This window comes from Scyliorhinus torazame, chromosome 7 (assembly GCF_047496885.1).
Source record: "Scyliorhinus torazame isolate Kashiwa2021f chromosome 7, sScyTor2.1, whole genome shotgun sequence".
In the NCBI taxonomy this organism is placed as follows: domain Eukaryota; kingdom Metazoa; phylum Chordata; class Chondrichthyes; order Carcharhiniformes; family Scyliorhinidae; genus Scyliorhinus; species Scyliorhinus torazame.
The window spans coordinates 311,069,798-311,089,552 of NC_092713.1; the positions used below are offsets into that span (position 1 = coordinate 311,069,798).

General features: G+C 46.2%; 1 protein-coding gene across 1 annotated transcript; it reads left to right on the plus strand.

Moving 5' to 3' along the window:
* The first annotated feature begins 16,486 nt into the window (after nt 1-16,486).
* Nucleotides 16,487-19,514, plus strand: LOC140427498 (protocadherin alpha-C2-like). The gene has a single exon (XM_072513007.1). It carries the CDS (start codon nt 16,659-16,661, stop codon nt 19,062-19,064), a length of 2,406 nt encoding a protein of 801 aa, XP_072369108.1. The 5' UTR covers nt 16,487-16,658; the 3' UTR covers nt 19,065-19,514.
* The last annotated feature ends 241 nt before the right edge of the window (nt 19,515-19,755 follow it).

Sequence of the window (19,755 nt, forward strand, 5' to 3'; positions counted from 1 at the left end):
ACTACCTCAGATCCTTTGTTATTTCATGCTTTATTAATTATCTGGTAACTTCCCCCGGTAATTAATTTTATACAATCATCTGTGACTTTCTCACTTCTCTCGTGTTGGTTAAGAATAATATGAAACAATTGACTATAATTCCAATTAGAACAATAAAAGTAATATAATTGTAGAGGCTAAAGCTAAATTCTACCCGATATTTGGTTCCAACTGCGTTCCACAATCTTACTGTAAATAGAAAATCTGAGGATCATGTGTGAATAATGAAAGAAGTTAGGGACAAACTTAAGAAAAACAAAAGCATATAAAACTGCAAAGATGAGTGGCTTGTCAGATGATTGGTCAGATGTCGGAAGATATTTTGTGAAGAGGACATAAGGAGGTTGCAGATGGATATAGATTGCTTGAGTGAGTTTGCAAAAACGTGGCAGTTGGAATAATCTGTAGTAAAATGCAAAGATGTTCACTTTTACAGGAAGAAAAAAGAGACAATGTATTACGTAAATGGAGAATGGCTACCGAATTCTGAGGCGCTCCCGTGCACTGGTCGCAAAAGGTTAGTATACAGGTAGAACAAATAATTCTCTCTCTTGGGCAGTCCCTCAGCAACGAGGATGCCTTGCTTCTACTCCGGGAGGTAGGTTCTTCAGTGGCTGAAGAGTCCTATCCTGCAACTGTTCACCCTGCCACTGGTTTGGCAGGTGATGCTTGATGAAGTGTGTGGACGCTCTGGATTCTGCCCTCTCTTTCCACTGTTTACGATGTTTACGCTTGGCCTCCGTGTGCTGCACCCTCTGATGCTCGAGGTGATTGGCAAGCAATTTCTACGTGTCAGTGGCGGTGTTACATTTATTTCGGGAGGCTCTCAAACTGTTCATGTAGCGTTTCCACTACCCTCCTAGTGGCTGTTTGCCATTACGGAGCTAGGAGCAGGGTACTCGTTTTGGGAGTCTTGCGTCATGCATGTGGGTAATTTGGCGGGCCAAACGCAGCTGTTCGAGCGTGATCAGTGCCCCATACTAGGGATATTGGGCTCGGAGAGGATGGCTATGTCGTTAAGTCTATACTGCCAGTGGGGCAGAAGGATTTAGCGACGGCAGCATTGCTGATATCTCTCCACGGATTTGAGGTGTCTGCTTTACATTATCCATATTTCTGAAGCATTAGGGAGGGAGGAGACCTCGGCTGCACATGTGGAGCATGACATTGGTGCTGGGTTTCAAGCCTTGGTCTTTGAATACTCTGTTGCTCAGGCATCTGAGGACGGCACTGGTACATTAGAGTTAATGTTGGAATTCAGCGTAAATGTCTGTTGACACCAAGCGCAGGCTCCAGACGTAGGGGAAATGATCCATGCTGCCACCATGGATCTTGATAGTTAAGGGGCAGTTTTTTGTGGTAGGGACGAGCTGGTAGAGACCCATTGTTTTCCAGATGTTTAGTCTGAAGCCCATTCTCTCAATTGCCTCGGTGAATGCGTCGATGATGGTTTGTGGCTCGGCCTCTGAATGTGCGCACGCACAGGCATCATCTACTACTGCAGCTCGATGACAGACGTGGGGTGTGTTCTTGGTTCTGGACTGGAGGCGTCGGAGGTTAAACAGCTGCCTGTTTGTCTTGTTCGTTAGCTGCACTCCAGCTGGGAACTTTAGGGTGACGTGGTGGACTGTTGCTGCGGGAAAGATGGAGAACAGCCTTCTTGCGATGATGCAACCCAGTTTAACCCCTGTTTGCACACGTATTGGGTCTGTGGTGGTTCCTTCGGGTGAAGATCAGTGTTTACATGTCATCGTGGAGCAGGCGGAGAATAGTGATGAACATCTGTGGGCAGCCGGAATGTGGATGCTCCACAATCCCCCGTAGTTGACAGAGTGAGAGGCCTTTGCGAGATCGAAGAAGGTCATGTGAAGCCGTTGATGCTGCTCCCTGCACTTTTCCTGGATTTGTCACGCGCTGAAAATCATGTTCATTGAACCTCTTGCTGCCTCAACCTCTGGACAGGTCGAGTGTATAATTAAACGGCGAATGGAATTAACCATTCCGACAGGAGTCGAACATCTGCAGGAGGATCACATGGACTCGATGGGTGTAATTTTCCGAAATTTTGCCATTGTCAAGTCGGCTGGGTGTTGGTGTGGTGTTGCCCACCGGCGGTGGTGCCGGTTTTACCGACGGTATCTTTAGCCACAGAGAACTGTATTTTTCCCCTTGTGTTTCATGTCCTCTTCAGGCCGAGTTAGCAAATACTGGGGAGCTCCACTTAAATGCTTCCGCAGCACCTGTTGCAACTCCAAGTAAACGATGCCAGCTTGGAAGGCTGTCCGACGTTTTCGGACCGTCACTTGCCAGAATGGTGGATGTGGCGCAGGCGAATGTCCGGATCCTTTCCCCTCGGATGAGGAGGACCCCATCCCCACCTCTTACCCCACCACCACGGCGAAGGTCACCAACCCAGCATGGGCGCTGGTGTTAGCGCTGTTAACCGCCCATCCCCTGCACAGGAGGTTGGCAGTGAACTGCAGGAAGAACAAAGAAAATTACAGCACAGGAGCAGATCCTTCGGCTCTCCAAGGCTGCGCCGATCCAGATCCTCTATCTAAAACTGTCGCCTATTTTCTAAGGATCTGTATCCCTCTGCTCCCTGCCCATTCATGTATCTGTCTAGATTCATCTTAAATGACGCTATCGGGCCCGCCTCTACCACCTCCGCCGGCAATGCGTTCCAGGCACCCACCACCCGCTGCGTAAAGAACTTTCCACGCATATCTCACTTAAACCTTTCCCCTCTCACCTTGAACTCGCGACCCCTAGTAATTGAGTCCCCCACTCTCGGAAAAAGTTTCTTGCTGTCCACCCTGTCTATACCTCTCATGATTTTGTAGACCTCAATGAGGTCCCCCCCTCAATCTCCGTCTTTCTAATGAAAATAATCCTAATCTACTCAACCTCTCTTCATAGCTAGCACCCTCCATAACCAGGCAACATCCTGGTGAACCTCCTCTGCACCTTATCCAAAGCATTCACATCCTTTTGGTAATGTGGTGACCAGAACTGTACGCAGAATTCCAAATGTGGCCGAACCAAAGTTTATACAACTGTAACATGACCTGCCATCTCTTGTACTCAATACCCCTTGCGATGAAGGAAAGAGTGCCATATGCCTTCTTGACCACTCTTTCGACCTGCGCAGCCGCCTTCAGGGTACAATGGACCTGAACACCCAGATCTCTCTGCACATCAATTTTCCCCAGGACTTTTTTCATTTACCATATAGTTCACTCTTGAATTTGATCTTCCAAAATGCATCACCTCGCATTTGCCCAGATTGAACTCCATCTGCCATTTCTCCGCCCAACTCTCCAATCTATCTATATTCTGCTGTATTCTCTGACAGCCCCCTTCGCTATCTGCTACTCCACCAATCTTAGTGTCATCTGCAAACTTGCGAATCAGACCACCTATACTTTCCTCCAGATGATTTATGTAAATCACAAACAACAAACAAGAGGATGAAAGAACTCCTCTACTCAGCCAGGGCAAGTCAGTGTTCTGGTCAACGTTTTCTCACCCGCGGGTAGACTCATACCTGCCACACGTGCGTACACTCTCTCCAACTGTTATTTTGCAGGACGTCGGGCAGACGGATGGCCGTGTAGAAACTGCTAACGGCATTTGATGAAAGAGTCGCGCTACTTGCCGGGGAAGGACAGGCGCGCTCCTGCTGGACGGGCGATGGGCCTGAACAGTACAAATGAGGACCCAACTCGATAGTCGATTTCGCGATCTCATATGCGTTCCATCTCGCATATCCTTATGCCGTTTATCTGCACTCATTTTATATCCCCACTCTTCCAGGTACAGGAAGGGAGCCGGCAGAACGACCTTCGGGTTGGGTGGAAGAGAACAGCGCGGACAGCAGCTCGTGCGAGTTCTCAGACGCGTCACGGTGAGGGGATCTCTTCATTTAAGGGGGGCAATGTGGAGGTCTCCTCATTTGCGGGGTCTCTATGGGGGTTTCTTTGGTTCGCGGGTCCCTGTGGGAGATATCCTTACTTAGGTCGTCTCTGTGGCAGTCACTTTATTTCGGGGATCTCTGTGGTGGGTCCCTTAACGTCGGTGTTTCTGTGTAGGTGGGTCTCTTTATTTAGAAGGTCTCAGGTGGGGGGCGGGTCAACCCGGTCCGACGCGTCACAGTTTACGGCCGCACCCTCCACCAACGCAGATACATCTCTTCCGTGGGGCTTAATAACAGAAGGCTCCGAGGTCACAAACTGTTGAGCACCACACTCTTACATCAAGCGGAAGCAGGTACGTCCCTGGCATCCAGCACTCAGAGGACAGTTGGACGCCAGCACTCTCATGAGCCCCAGCCCGGTGACCTGCCTGTGGACCCGGTCATTCTCCAGTGCTGGAATCCCAGGCGGAACGTCGGAAGGGATGACCGCATAATTCCTCATATTGCAAGGCCGATTGGAGGTATCCCAAGCCTTCTCTCTGACGACGTTGTAGCGGAAGCTTGAGGCAGCCACGTCACCTCCACGATGGTGGCAAATGCAGTGGAGACGTGGGTGCAGGACCTCTGCTTTGCACTGATGCAGGTATATGAGCTCCACGGTCGAGTGTGCGAACATCATGGTTTAACTACTTGTAGGAACATACCAGCCTCAACACCCGTTGACAGCGGGACTGCTGCATCTCTCTCCAGCTGCCCCGCTATCGCAAGGAGGGAGCCAGAGCCCCTCGCGCACCCTTAGTGAGGAGGAAAGGCAGTCCGTAGCCTGGGGCCTTCAGTGCGGGACACTCTGGGAGTACCTGGGCAATCAGACTCCCTCTGTCTACTGACCATATCATCTCCAGCCCCGCACACCGGGAAGGGCGACATTGCCACACGGTAGCACCTCAATGGCACAGCAGGGCACGTTGGGCCATCGCTCCCCACCCCACACCCTATAACGTAATCACAGACCACAGGCCAGAGCAGGGAAAAGACGGCCTCCAGCTATGCTGGGGATCCTGGGCAAACACCAAGACGTAAATGTGCAGCCGGGTTGAATGAGTGGGACTGACGCTATTTGGGAAACCCTGGACGCATATCTTTGAACTCCACAATGGACGTTGTGCCGCTGGCTTCCAGTTAAAAAAAAAAATCTTTTAAACATTGACCCACAATGCAAATGTTTGCGAGTGAATCTGCGGTGGATCCCGCTATTGGCCGCTATTATGAAGGGCGGCCCGATAGCGAGGTCCCGGTCCCCGGAACGCCATTTCGCTGCCCGGAGCTTCTGGGTCACCCACGCCCCCCCCCAACCCCCCACCCCCGCCTCCCACACCCTCCGCCGCAGGCAGGGGTTGGTCCGCCCTCCACTTGAGGCCCTCTAAATAAAGAGACCCACCCACAGAGAGAGACCCTACATTAACAGACCCATCACAGAGATATCCTAAGTAAGGATAGCTCCCACAGGGTCCCGCGAAATAAAGTGTCCCCCCATAGAGGCGCCCTAAATACACAGAACCCCTAAATAAAGAGACGCCCTACACAGATCCCCTAAGTAAACGCCCTCAGTGAAGTCCTGCATAGAGACCCATCACAGGGCGATTCTCTAAATAAAGACTCTGCCACATAGACCCACGAAATAAGAATATCCTGCAACAGACAGCCGCTAAGTAAAAGGACGCCCCACAGAGACTCCCTAATTAAGGAGTCACGACAAATACCCAGAGATAAAGAGACTCTCTAAATAAAGAGATACCCCTCATGGACCGCGTCATTAAGGAAACCCACACAGGGACCCCTGTAATAAAGAGATCCCCACAGAAACCCGCTGAATAAGAGACAGCCCACAGATACCCCTTAAATGAAGAGAATCGCCAGGACCCTCGAGAATATATCCTCCCATCCAGAAGCCCCCCAGAAGAGAGAACTACGTTTGGAAGGCAAAGGACAGTCCATATAGATACAGTGAAAATAATCGCTGCTTTCAAACCAGTCTGGGCAATGCACATGCGTGACCACTTCAAACAGAGTTAAGAGCTTTCCATTCATCACCCTTTACGGTAGAGTGACTTTGAAGTAGTCAGATGTTGAAAGCAACAACACTTAACCGCGTTTGAAGTAGTCCAGGTGCTGTCGCACAGAGCTTCAAATTCATAAACATTGCCTGAGGTTCACAGCTGACCACTTCAAAGTTACGCAAACGTGAAGGAAGATAAATGGAATAATGCTGACAGATAGGTTTGTGTGGAAGTTGTCAATCAAAGCCTAGTATAATAATTAACAAAGAGAAATGAGTGAATGGCTTGTAGATCAAAGATAGAGTGGGTCGAGACCCAGTTGACTGGTTTATTCTGTCCAGGAAATCTCAGATGTGGCGCCCTCTCCCTGGGCGAGCAGCTGTATTGTCCAGGTGAGTATTAATGGAGTGCAGGTTTCCACCATCTCTGTCTGAACTTCTCTCTAGGTTCCAGACAGGGGTCTCTCTTCTGGGTGGCTTGCTAACAGGGGGCTCTCTTCTGCGGGGCACCCTGACAGGGGTCTCTCGTCTATGGGATTTGTGGGAGGACTCTTTATTTAGGGCATCTCTGTGTGGTCTCTTTATTTGGGGGGTTTCTTTAGCGGGTTTCTGTGTTTAGGACGTCTCTATGCGAGGTCTCATTATTTAGCGGGGTCTATGTCGGTTCTTATTTATGGGGTTTCTGTAGGGGGTCTCTTTATTTCGCTTGGGATGATGGTAGGGTGGGGGTCTGGTGGGGGTTGGTGTGCCTTGGGGGAAAAAATGTTTTACCTCCTTGGCCCACCGACAGGTCCACTGCGTCAAATGCGTAGTGGAGTACATGCCCCTGTCTACATCAATGGGGACGAAGTAGAAAGGGTCGAGAGTTTCACGTTTTTAGGTGTCCAGATCACCAACAACCTGTCCCCCCATGCCGACACTATAGTTAAGAAAGCTCACCAACCACTCTATTTTCTCAGAAGACTAAGGAAATTTGGCATGTCAGCTACGACTCTCACCAACTTTTACAGATGCACCATTGAAAGCATTATTTCTGGTTGTATTACAGCTTGGTATAGATCCGGCTCTGCCAAGACCTCAGAAAACAACAAAAGGTCGTGAATGTAACCCAATCCATCACGCAAACCAGTCTGCCATCCATTGACTCTGTCTGTAATTCCCGCTGCCTCGGGAAGGCAGCCAGCATAATTAACGACCCCTGACATACTCATTTCCACCTTCTTCCGCCTGGAAAAAGATACCAAAGTTTGAGGTCGTGTACCAACCGACGCAAGAACAGCTTCTTCCCTACTGCCATCAGACTTTTGAATGGACCTGCCTCGTATTAAGTTGATCTTTTCTCTACACCTGGTATGATTGTAACATTATATTCTGCAGTCTCTCCTTCCTTCCCTATGTACAGCGAAAACAGCGCCGGAGGAGAGAGCCGGGTGATTTAAAAAGCGCGGGAGGAGAGAGCTGGGACAGCGAAAACAGCGCCGGAGGAGAGAGCCGGGAGATTTAAAAAGCGCGGGAGGAGAGAGCAGGGACAGTGAAAACAGCGTCGGACGAGAGACGCGGGAGATTTTAAAAGCGCGGGAGGAGAGAGCCGGGACAGTGCTGGGAGAGGTGAGTGCACAAAAGGTGTGGCAGGAGTGCCTTTAGACACGGAATGCTGATTGGAACAGAGTGCATCTGAGTTTAGGTGAGTGACTGAGTGCTGATTGGAACAGAGTGCATCTGAGTTTAGGTGAGTGACTGAGTGCTGATTGGAACAGAGTGCATCTGAGTTTAGGTGAGTGACTGAGTGCTGATTGGAACAGAGTGCATCTGAGTTTAGGTGAGTGACTGAGTTCGGGTGAGTGGCGAGAGAGGGCTGTGTTTTTGTTGGTGTTCGAGTTTATTCTTGAGGTTCTATAAAGAATTTTTTTTTAACAAAATATTTAAATTAATTAACTAGTTGAATATGGCTGGACAGGTGATGTGCTGTTGCTGTATGATGATGGAACTGGTGGATCCCATTGAGAGCGTCAGTGACCACATCTGCAGCAAGTGTTGGCTGCTCGAGCAACTTCGGCTCAGAATTGATGAGCTGGAGACCGAGCTGCGCACACTGCGGCACATCAGGGAGGGGGAACATTACCTGGACGCTTTGTTTCAGGAGGCAGTCACACCCGGTAGAATAAGTACTGTTAATTCGGATAGTGGTCAGGGACAGAGTGGTGTGACTGCAAGGGAGGCAGTTAGGGGGATCTTGAGTTGAGGAGTTGAGGAGCCTCAGCCCTTGACCTTGTCCAACAGGTATGAGGTACTTGCTCCCTGTGTGCAAGAGGGCTGTAGGGAGGATGCGTTGACTGACCACTGCACCATGGTACAGGAAGCCATTCAAGAGGGGGGAGCAAAATGACAAGTGGTAGTTGTAGGGGATTCTATAATTAGGGGGATTGATGGCATCCTTTATAAGCCAGATCGAGAGTCCCGCATGGTCTGTTGCCTGCCCGGTGCCAGGGTGAGGGACATCTCTGATCGGCTTGAAAGGATTTTGGAGAGGGAGGGGGAGGATCCAGTTGTTGTGGTCCACGTTGGGACTAACAACATATGTAAGACTAGGAAAGGGGACCTGTTTGGGGATTATCAAACACTAGGGACTAAATTAAAGAACAAGTCCTCCAGGGTTATAATCTCTGGATTTCTACCCGAGCCACGTGCCAATTGGCATAGGGTTGAGAAAATTAGGGAAGTTAACACGTGGCTAAAGGAGTGGTGTGGGAAAGAGGGATTCCATTTCATGGGGCATTGGCATCAGTACTGGGGCAGGAGAGACCTGTACCGTTGGGACGGTCTTCACCTGAACCATTCTGGGACCAGTGTTCTAGCGAATAGGATAAATAGGTTGGTCACAAGGATTTTAAACTAGCAAGTTGGGAGGGAAGGGAAATGTAAAGCTATGGACAGTATAATGGTTAATGGAGATCAAGGCAGCAGGTTACGTGACAGGTTATTATGTAGAGATATTGGTTCAAAGACAAGGAAAATTAGGAGAAAGGGTAAGAGGAAAAATAAATTGCGAAAAGTTACTGATCAATGTGTTAGGATTCATAACAAAGACATAAAAAACAGCATAAGTGTACTTTACCTGAATGCTCGTAGTATACGAAATAAGGTAAATGAGTTGATGGCGCAAATCATCGTGAATGACTATGATTTAGTGGCCATTACTGAAACATGGTTAAAAGATGATCACGACTGTGAGTTAAATATCCAAGGGTATCAGACTATACGAAAGGATAGAATGGATGGTAAGGGCGGTGGTGTAGCTTTGTTGTTTAAGGACGACATTCGGTCAGTAGTAAGGGATGATATTGGTGCTACGGAGGACAAGGTTGAATCAATTTGCGTGGAAATCAGGAATAGGAAGGCGAAAAGGTCACTGATAGGAGTAGTCTATGGGCTACCAAATAGTAACATGATGGTAGGGCAGGCAATAAGCAAAGAAATAACGGATGCATGTAGAAATGGTACAGCGGTTATCATGGGAGATTTTAATCTGCATATCAATTGGTTTAACCAGGTTGGTAAAGGCAGCCTTGAGGAGGAGTTCATAGAATGTGCCCGGGATAATTTCCTGGAACAGTATGTAATGGAACCTACAAGGGAACAAGCGGTCCTAGATCTGGTCCTGTGCAATGAGGCAGGATTTATTAATGATCTCATAGTTCGGGACCCTCTTGGAAGGAGCGACCACAATATGGTGGAATTTAAAATACAGTTGGAGGATGACAAGGTAAAATCAAACACTAGTGTTTTGTGCTGAAACAAAGGCGATTACAATGGGATGAGAGAAGAACTAGCTAAGGTAGACTGGGAGCAAAGACTTCAAGGTGAAGCAGTTGAGGAACAGTGGAGAACCTTCCGAGCGATCTTTCACAGTGTTCAGAAAAGGTTCATACCGACAAAAAGTAAAAGTACCGAGTTGCTATTGTACAACTGTTTGGACCGTGAGCGACAGTCTACGTTTCATCCATTATTGACATCTACAGAAGGTGGAATTACGCACAGATCTGGCAAGGCTGTGATTTTCATAAATGCAGTGGACATCAATGACTACGCCTCTTTATTCGATCATGAAATGTACACGGCGACTATACCAACAAAAAGGAACGACGGTAGAAAGCGGAAAAATCGACCGTGGCTATCTAAGGAGGTGAGGGAGAGTATCAAATTGAAGGAAAAAGCATACAAAGTGGCAAAAATTAGTGGGAGACTAGAGGACTGGGAAGTCTTTAGGGGACAACAGAAAGCTACTAAAAGAACCATAAAGAAGAGTAAGGTAGACTATGAAAGTAAACTGGCTCAGAACATAAAAGCAGGTAGTAAAAGCTTCTACAAATATATAAGACAAAAAAGAGTGGCTAAGGTAAATATTGGTCCTTTGGAAGGTGAGAAGGGAGATTTAATAATAGGAGACGGGGAAATGGCTGAGGAGCTGAACAGGTTTTTTGGGTCAGTCTTCACAGTGGAGGACACAAATAACATGCCAGCGACTGATGGAAATAAAGATATGATAGGTGAGGACCTTGAGATGATTGTAATCACTAAGGAGGCAGTATTGGGCAAGCTAATGGGGCTAAAGGTAGACAAGTCTCCTGGCCCTGATGGGATGCATCCCAGAGTGTTAAAAGAGATGGCTAGGGAAATTGTAAACGCACTAGTGATAATTTATCAAAATTCACTAGACTCTGGGGTGGTCCCAGAGAATTGGAAAGTAGCAAACGTGACACCACTGTTTAAAAAAGGAGGTCAGCAGAAAGCGGGTAATTATAGGCCGGTCAGCTTAACTTCGGTTGCAGGGAAAATGCTGGACTCTATCATTAAGCAGGAAATAGCGGGGCACCTGGAGGGAAATTGTCCCATTGGGCAGACGCAGCATGGGTTCACAAAGTGTAGGTCGTGTCTGACTAATTTGGTAGAATTCTTTGAGGACGTTACCAGTGCAGTGGATAATGGGGAGCCAATGGATGTGGTATATCTGGACTTCCAGAAAGCTTTTGACAAGGTGCCACACAAAAGGTTGCTGCATAAACTAAAGATGCATGGCATTGAGGGTAAAGTGGTAGCATGGGTAGAGGATTGGTTAACTAACAGAAAGCAGAGAGTGGGGATAAATGGGTGTTTCTCTGGTTGGCAACCTGTAACAAGTGGTATCCCTCAAGGATCAGTGTTGGGCCATCAGTTGTTCACAATTTACATAGACGATTTGGAGTTGGGGACCAAGTGCAATGTGTCAAAGTTTGCAGGCGACACTAAGGTGAGTGGTAAAGCAAAAAGTGCAGAGGATACCGGAAGTCTGCAGAAGGATTTGGATAAGTTAGGTGAATGGGCTAGGGTCTGGCAGATGGATTTCAATGTTGCCAAGGGTGCGGCTATCCATTTTGGGAGGAATAACAGAAGAATGGATTATTATTTCAACGGTAAGATGTTAAAACATGCTGCTGAGCAGAGGGACCTGGGTGTGCTGGTGCACGAGTCGCAAAATGTTTGTGTGCAGGTGCATTAGGTGATTAAGAAGGCTAATCGAGTCTTGTCTTTCATTGCTAGAAAGATGGAGTTCAAGACTAGTGAGGTTATGCTGCAATTGTATAGGGTGTTGGTGAGGCCTCATCTGGAGTATTGTGTTCAGTTTTGGTCTCCTTACCTGAGAAAATACATATTGGCACTGGAGGGAGTGCAGAGGAGATTCACTAGGTTGATCCCAGAGTTGAGGGGATTAGATTATGACGAGAGGTTGAGTAGACTGGGACTGCACTCATTGGAGTTTAGAAGGATGCGGGGGGTGCGGGGGGGGGGGGGTGGATCTTATTGAGACATATAAAATTATGAAGGGAATAGATAGGATACATGCGGGCAGCTTGTTTCCAGTGGTCGGGGAAAGCAGAACTAGGGGGCATAGCCTCAAAATAAGGGGAGGTAGATTTAGGACAGAGTGTAGGAGGAACCTCTTCACCCAAAGGGTTGTGAATCTCTGGAATTCCTTGCCCAGTGAAGCAGTTGAGGCTCCTACTTTAAACGTTTTTTTAAAAAAAAGATAGATGCCTTTCTAAAGAATAAAGGGATTCGGGGATATGGTGTACAGGCCGGAGAGTGGAGCTGAGTCCACAAAGATCAGCCATGATCTCATTAAATGGCGGAGCAGGCTCGAGGGGCTAGATGGCCTACTCATGTTCCTAGTTCTTATGTTCTTATGTATCCATTGTTTGTACAGCATGCAAGAAACCATACTTTTCAATGTATACTAATACATGTGGCAATGATAAATCAAATCAAATCAGATATGCACTTGTCAGAACCAGCACCAGATCATCTCACGTTTTTCCGACCCAGAGTAACGGGGCACAGATATATGGGGCTGCAATCTCAGATCCCCGATGCTGAAATCGTGTTCGGCGACAGGGCAGTTAATCCCCGATGACGGCAAAACTGGGGGCGGCGCCCCTTTCGAGAAGCTCCACCCCACCAAAAGCGGTGTATTTAGGAGTAGGGCGCGTGTCGTATCCACGGCCTCCGAACATTGGCTGAGGCAGGCCCCACGATGCCCCGCCTCGACCGGCCGAGTTCCCGACGGCGTGGGTCTCTCATGGTCTCATCCACCGGGAACTCAGCATGATGGCTGCGGACTCAGTCCAGCGCCACCACAGTTGGGGGAGGGCCGATCCGCGGCAGGTGAGGCATTATTAGGGGCTGGGGGCACTGCGCTGGCATGGTCTAGGCGCGTGAGCCGGTCAAAGGGCGGGGGGGGGGGGGGTTTCTTCGCAGGCCGGGCCCGCGGGCTGCGTCCACCATGAAGCACCGCGCAGCCGTTGGAAGCCGCCGCCGTGCGCGTGCGCCGCCGCACACAAGGCACCTCTCCAGGCCATATCGGCAGGTAGAGTGCGTTACACATCCTGGCTGCAAGGCCCGCCCCCCCCCCCCCTTCCAGGATAGGGAATCGGTGGCCGTTTAGCAGCAGTTTTCCTGGTGTATAACTCCACAATTTTCATGCCCGCGTGGGGACTTAGTCTCCATAACGGAGAATCCAAACCATGGTTCTTGGCCCATTAATAGGATGAAAATGGCTCTTAATGATACAAGTGCATTTCTCCGCTGCTGGGGGCATGAACCTCGATCCGACATCAGTAGGGGGCCGGAGCATTGGAAATAGATCGGGGCGCCCGTAATCTCCCCAACACTGAATTCTCCACCATGTCCGGAACTCCACTATCGGCGGTGGGAGGGGAATCTAGCTTCCCCTTCCTTGGCTCAATGTGGTGAATCTCCCCTGACCTGCCTCCAATTCCACTTCCTCAGAACTGGACACAATGCTTCGGATGGTGTTTCACGAACAGCCAATAGGATTGCAACAACACTACTTTAATATTCCAGTCCTTTTGCAATAAACGCTAAAATCGCCTTTCTTATTTCATGCTTTACCTATGTGCCAACTTTCTGCGATTCAGACAGACAAAGACAGTCAGATCGCTCTGGTCAGGCGCATTTTGAATCTGCTTTCCATTTATATAATAATTTGCCTTTCTAATTTTTTCACCAAAATGGATAATCTAACACTTATCCATATTAGATTCCGTCTGCTGAAATTTGTCCCATTCTCCTAGCGTATTTTAATTCCTTCTCATATCTTCATAGCCTGCTTTCCCAGCCATTTTAGGATAATCCGAACATATTCCTATGTACACTCTGTCCTTGCTTGCAGATGATCTGTATAGATTGTAAACAGTTGAGGTCCGAGGACTTACCCCTGCGGCACACCGCCAGCTACAGTTCAGCAGCCAGAAAAAGACGCACTAATCCCGACCCTCTGCTTTCTGTCACTCAGCCAATCTTCAATCCAATCTAGGAGTCTACTACCAATTCCCTGAGATCTCACCTTCAGGATTGGTATTTTATGTGGCAACTTACTAAAGGCCTTCTGGATGTCTAGATATCCCAGATCCACAGGTTCTGCATTACCCACCTTGCTGGTTACATCCTCAAATAACTCAAGCAAGTTTGTCAAGCATGATTTCATGAGTGTATTAATTTACTTATGAAGTGACCGCATAAATCATTTGTCTTTTAACCTCGAACAACACGAGAGAGATGTGGAATTCTAATGGTCGTTTGGAGCTCAGTCTTTTGCTTTCTATGCGAACCTGGACGCACTCTGCGTGAGATCGCTTTGAACCCTGAACTAGGATTCAAATAGTCATTGCAACACTGTTCAGAAACTCTGTATGGCAAAATTGCAGGATGTTCTACCTATGCATAATCGACAATGAGGAATAAACACTCTGGGAAGTTCCATCCATGAAAATGAATGTCGTCAGTGATGGAAAATCAACGTGATTTTGACTGTAAATGAATTCATCCACTTATTTGATTGGCAAAACAATCATCTTGCGAAAGCATTGGCAGAAGACATTAAATACACAAAAGTATTAACAGGCAATATGGAAAAAAATTGTTTCGGAGCTGGGGTGAGGGAGCAAGAGAGGAACACACACAGTGGTTGATGGATATTCATCACAGATATACGTGACACATTTCAACATTGACGTACGTACTTCCAAATTTATTCTGAAGCTTGCTCTGACTTTATTTCAACGCAGGTGCTATTTTAATGTGATTATAACCCGGCAAGTAGCAGGCTCTATTAGATATCTATAATAATAAAATAATGTTCCACTCTGTGAGCGTTGATTTCAGACTTCGAGAAAACATTGCTCTTGTTTCAGTAGCAAAAACTATGTAATTTCGGCACAGAACACCAGGACTAGATATTAACCCCTGTGCATGGAATTTATCAATCACATTAATCAGAACTCTTTGATGATTTACAACCGATATCAATATCAGTCCAACGTTGAGCAGGTTAGATGGAATGGCCATTCTAAATTGTCCCTCAATATCCAAAAGATTAGTTTGGGTTAGTGGGTTACGGGGATAGGGTTGAAGCATGGGCTTCAGTAGGGTGCTCTTTCCAAGGGCCGGTGCATACTCGATGGGCTGATTGGCCTCCTTCTGCACTGTAAATTCTATGATTCTATGAACATTAATGCCCTTTGGAGACAGAAAGAGAATCATTCAAAATAATTTTCCACAGCGTTCTTTAGATAATTCATTTTCAATGAGATTCTACAACCTTTCGAATTATTTCAGGCAACAGCATGGGTATTTGAACTGTTTCCCATAGGTCTTTCCAGGGACACTCGCCAACTTTATCGTTAAAGCAAATTATCTGTCAACTTTTCGGCTACGTAGCTTAATTTCTTCTTAGATCAACATTACACGCGATTAGATATTTATATTATATTGTGCTGATGACATTATTAGTCACATCATTATTTCACTCGAACATGAGAAAAAAAATCATTTATGCCCAATATACAGAAGGCAGGCGTTGAAACGTAAGTGAAAAATCACCTGGTTCTACCAAATTTTGTTAATTTGGAGACGCTCCTTTTGAGTTCTATAACCATGGAAGAGGAAATTGGAGGTAAGCATCCAATTAGTATCTACGAGAATATGTACGAATAAGCGATTATGAAGCGCATAACCCGAACGCAAGCAAACAAAACTAAATAACTAAAGGCAAAATGTATACAAAGTTAATTGAAGATGGGTAACATGCAACTATCTGATTGGAAGTATATTTATCTGCCTATGGAACAAAGGTGCTCTCCAAATATTTTATGCGTCAAATATTTTACACCAAAAGAGGACAAACTGAAATATCAAGGGCGGAAATAAACATTTTGTGAGTACACTTCAACAATATCAACAACTTGCATTTATATAGCGCCTTTTAAAGTAGTAAAACGTCCGAAATAAATCACAAGTGCATTGTCAAACTAAATCTTACCCACAAGTGGAGATATGACTTTATCTTTAGGTCTTGTATCCAGAAACGTGGGTCTTCAGAAGCGTCATCAAACTGGAGACAAATTTAGAGAGTTGGGAGTTTTGGAGATTACATTCCAGTGTTTAACTTCCAGATTTCGCTGACGCCGATAATTCAGAGATTGAATTAGGATGTACAAGAAGTCAGAAATGTAGCAGCGCGCAGCCCACATGACCAAAAGAACACAAAGGCGCGCAAATATTCGTGCAACGCAAATGCCGCCATTAAATTATTTATCAAATCGTGTAATACTGTAAAATGGTAGCATTTTATTGGAAAAACGGCCCACTTTATGCAGCCGTTATACACAGTGCACCAATATTTTAAACAATAGTCAATATCATTAATGTTGCATGTCCAAACATTCCAGTTGCGCACTGTTAAATATATTGGATCGCTGGATGAAAATATTTTTTGAAGCATTTCTGCTTTAAGAACTGGTGCTGCAGTTATTGTTTAGGACACGTTGTGTCGCTGTCTACCAATAAGGAGATGATATGTTGCGAGAGATGCGGACCCGGCTCCTGCAGGGAGACACAGAACAGAGACGGAGAGAGGAGACAGACAGCCGTTTCTTCGGTTATGCTCTGCGGCCCTGTTCGGAAAAATAACCGGTTGATTAGTACTTCTCGGCTCTGGATTGGACGGAGGTCAACATTCGCTTATTCTTTTGTTCCCCTAGCATTACCGATTGGCAGATAACTCACTTTTACTACGACATCCAGCGCTGAACAATGGCGAATACAATGAAGAGCGTGGTTTCTTTCACCTTTACACTTTGCGCGTCGAATCTGGTTTCGGGACAAGTTCGTTACTCGATTCCAGAGGAGCTGGGACAAGGGGCCTTTGTTGGGAATATCGTTGAGGATTTAAAACAAAACATTCGGGAGTTATCTGCTCGCAATGTCCAGTTCATCTCTAATGATCGGAACCAATATATGGATGAAAACCAGGAAAATGGAATTGTACTTGTTAGAGAAAGAATCGACAGGGAACATCTTTGTGGACAAAGCTCGACATGTTCCCTTCATTTTCAAATTGTGCTCGATAATCCGGTGGAAATAGGTCGCCTTGTTGTGACAGTCTTAGATATAAATGACAATTCACCCAGTTTTTCAAAGGACAATTATTATATTCAGGTTAACGAGGTCATTTCTCCGGGGGCGCATTATCCTCTGGAGAGCGCGTACGACCCGGACGTCGGTACAAACTCTATCAACAGTTACCAGATCAGTCCAAACTCACACTTTGGTATCAAAGTGCAGACAAGAAGCGATGGGAGTAAAATGGCAGCATTATTATTAGAAGAACCCTTGGATCGTGAACAACAGTCAACATTTCATCTTGTGCTGATGGCCATTGACGGTGGTATTCCGCACAGATCTGGCACTGCTCAGATTATCATCAGCATTACGGACGCGAATGATAATGCACCTGTGTTTGACCATGAAATGTACAGGACTAATGTCCTAGAAAACGCCCCGGAAGGTACGTTAGTGATAAAACTCAACGCCGTTGATTTAGATGAAGGCACAAATGCTGAACTGACATATTCTTTCACCAGTCACACTTTGCAAAGGGCGCGTGAGCTGTTCAGACTGGACCCAGGAACAGGAGATATCAGAGTTCAAGGACTCCTGGATTTTGAAGAAAACAATATTCATGAGCTTTACGTAGAAGCTGTGGATAAAGGGCCATACTTAATGACAGGGCACACCAAAGTATTGGTGGGATTAATTGATGTGAATGATAACACACCCGAGTTAGAAGTGACCTCAGTGTCCAGTACCATTCCGGAAGATGCGCATCCTGGGACTGTGATAGCGGCAATAAGTGTAAGGGATCCAGATATTGGTGAGAATGGACAGGTTCAATGTGAAATTGATGTAAATATTGCTTTTAAGCTTCAGAAGACACAGAACAACAACTATAAATTGGTTTCAAATGGTGTTTTGGATTGCGAAACGTACCCTGAGTACAATATATCAATTTCGTGCTGGGACAGCGGGTCTCCGTCGCTTGCAACAATTACAAGCATACTGGTGTCTATTTCAGATGTAAATGATAATGCGCCGAAATTTACACAGGCCTCATATAATATGCTTGTGAGGGAGAATAACCAACCTGGTGCTTTTCTATCTGCCGTCACCGCATTGGACCCAGATTTTGCTCAGAATGGAGCGATGTCCTATTCATTTCTGAAAAACCAACTGCAAAATGTGTCTGCGTCTCCTTACATTTCAATTAACTCGGAGAGTGGGACCATTTACGCGCTGCTTGCCTTTGACTATGAACAGCTGAAGAATTTCCAGACAATTGTTCAAGCTCAGGATGCTGGAGTACCTTCATTGAGCAGCACTGCCATCGTAAATGTTATTATCCTGGACCAAAATGACAATGCCCCAGTCATTATTTCACCATTACCGTGCAACAGTTTAGCATCAATGCGGATTGACCGGCAGGCCATATATCCAGGGGATGTTATCACCAAGGTAATCGCAACTGACGCAGATTCCGGCATGAACACACGGCTTTCCTTCCAAATGTTGGAAGCTTCTGGTTCCAGACTGTTCAGCGTGAGTCTACTCTCTGGAGAAATCAGTGCAGTTCGAAGGTTCAATAACCAAGACGCTATCACACAAAAAGTGGTCGTCATGGTAAAGGACAATGGGCAACCCAGCCTCTCCAGCACGACTACCATCTGCTTTTCAGTCTTGTCTAATGTTCCTGAAAAATTCTTAGTCCAAAATCGTCAGCCCAGTGATCCTGAGAACTTTACGGAATTATATATTTACTTAATCATCATTTTTGGCTCAACATCCTTTGTATTTCTTGCTACTATCGTAATTCTGGTGGTGCTGAAATGCAAACAGGACAGGAATATTAATCATTACAATCCTACATGTTGTTGTTGTTATAGACGGAGTAATTCGAATGAGGCCTTTAATCGGAGAACTATGCCAAAAGACATGATAAGCTACACTGGAGCACATCCGTCACTCCCTATTTCTGAAACTTATCTGTACCCTATCCATATTCCTCCAGAATCCTCCAAACGTGATTACTTGTTTCTCAAACCCTGCGACGCAACCTTACCATTGAATGAATTGAATGTACATACCAGTAGCGTGACAAAATAAGAAATATACATTCTAGACTGGGCAATAATGTTAAAAATCACTCCAGAGTAGTTGATGTATTAAACATTGCAAATACAATTGGCTTTTGTGGGGAAATAGCTCTAGTGTGTGCAGGTAGCCATAATAAACACATTATCCATGTCTTGTGAATGCCTTCAGGGGCTGATTTAGCAGACTGGGCTAAATCGCTAGCTTTTAAAGCAGACCAAGGCAAGCCAGCAGCACGGTTCAATTCCCGTACCAGCCTCCCCGAAAAGGCGCCGCAATGTGGCAACTAGGGGCTTTTCACAGTGACTTCATTTGAAACCTATTTGTGACAATGAGCGATTTTCGTTTTATTCATTTCATTTCATTTCATTAGAATCTGCTTTGTTAGACGACCCCTAGCTACTTTGCTGTTTTGTGATTTCACGACTCATGTTACTTAAGTTTATCGGTTACAGAGCTTTCTTTTCCAAGCCGATGTTGTATTAAAATATTCAGTCTTTCATTATAATGCGGTGAGAAAATTGTCATTTCTCACTCAACATCAGCGACCTTATATTTTCACATTCTATTGAGGTGTGTCTCAGGGGTGTGTGCTGGTACCAAAACTTTTTACAATATACATTAATGGTCTGGAAGAAGTAACTGAAGGCACTGTTGCTAAGTTTGCAGATGATACAAAGATCTGTTGAGGGACAGGTAGTAT

Coding starts and splice junctions, on each gene's coding strand:
- LOC140427498 (XM_072513007.1), top strand. CDS start 16,659: ATGGCGAATACAATGAAGAGCGTGGTTTCTTTCACCTTTACACTTTGC.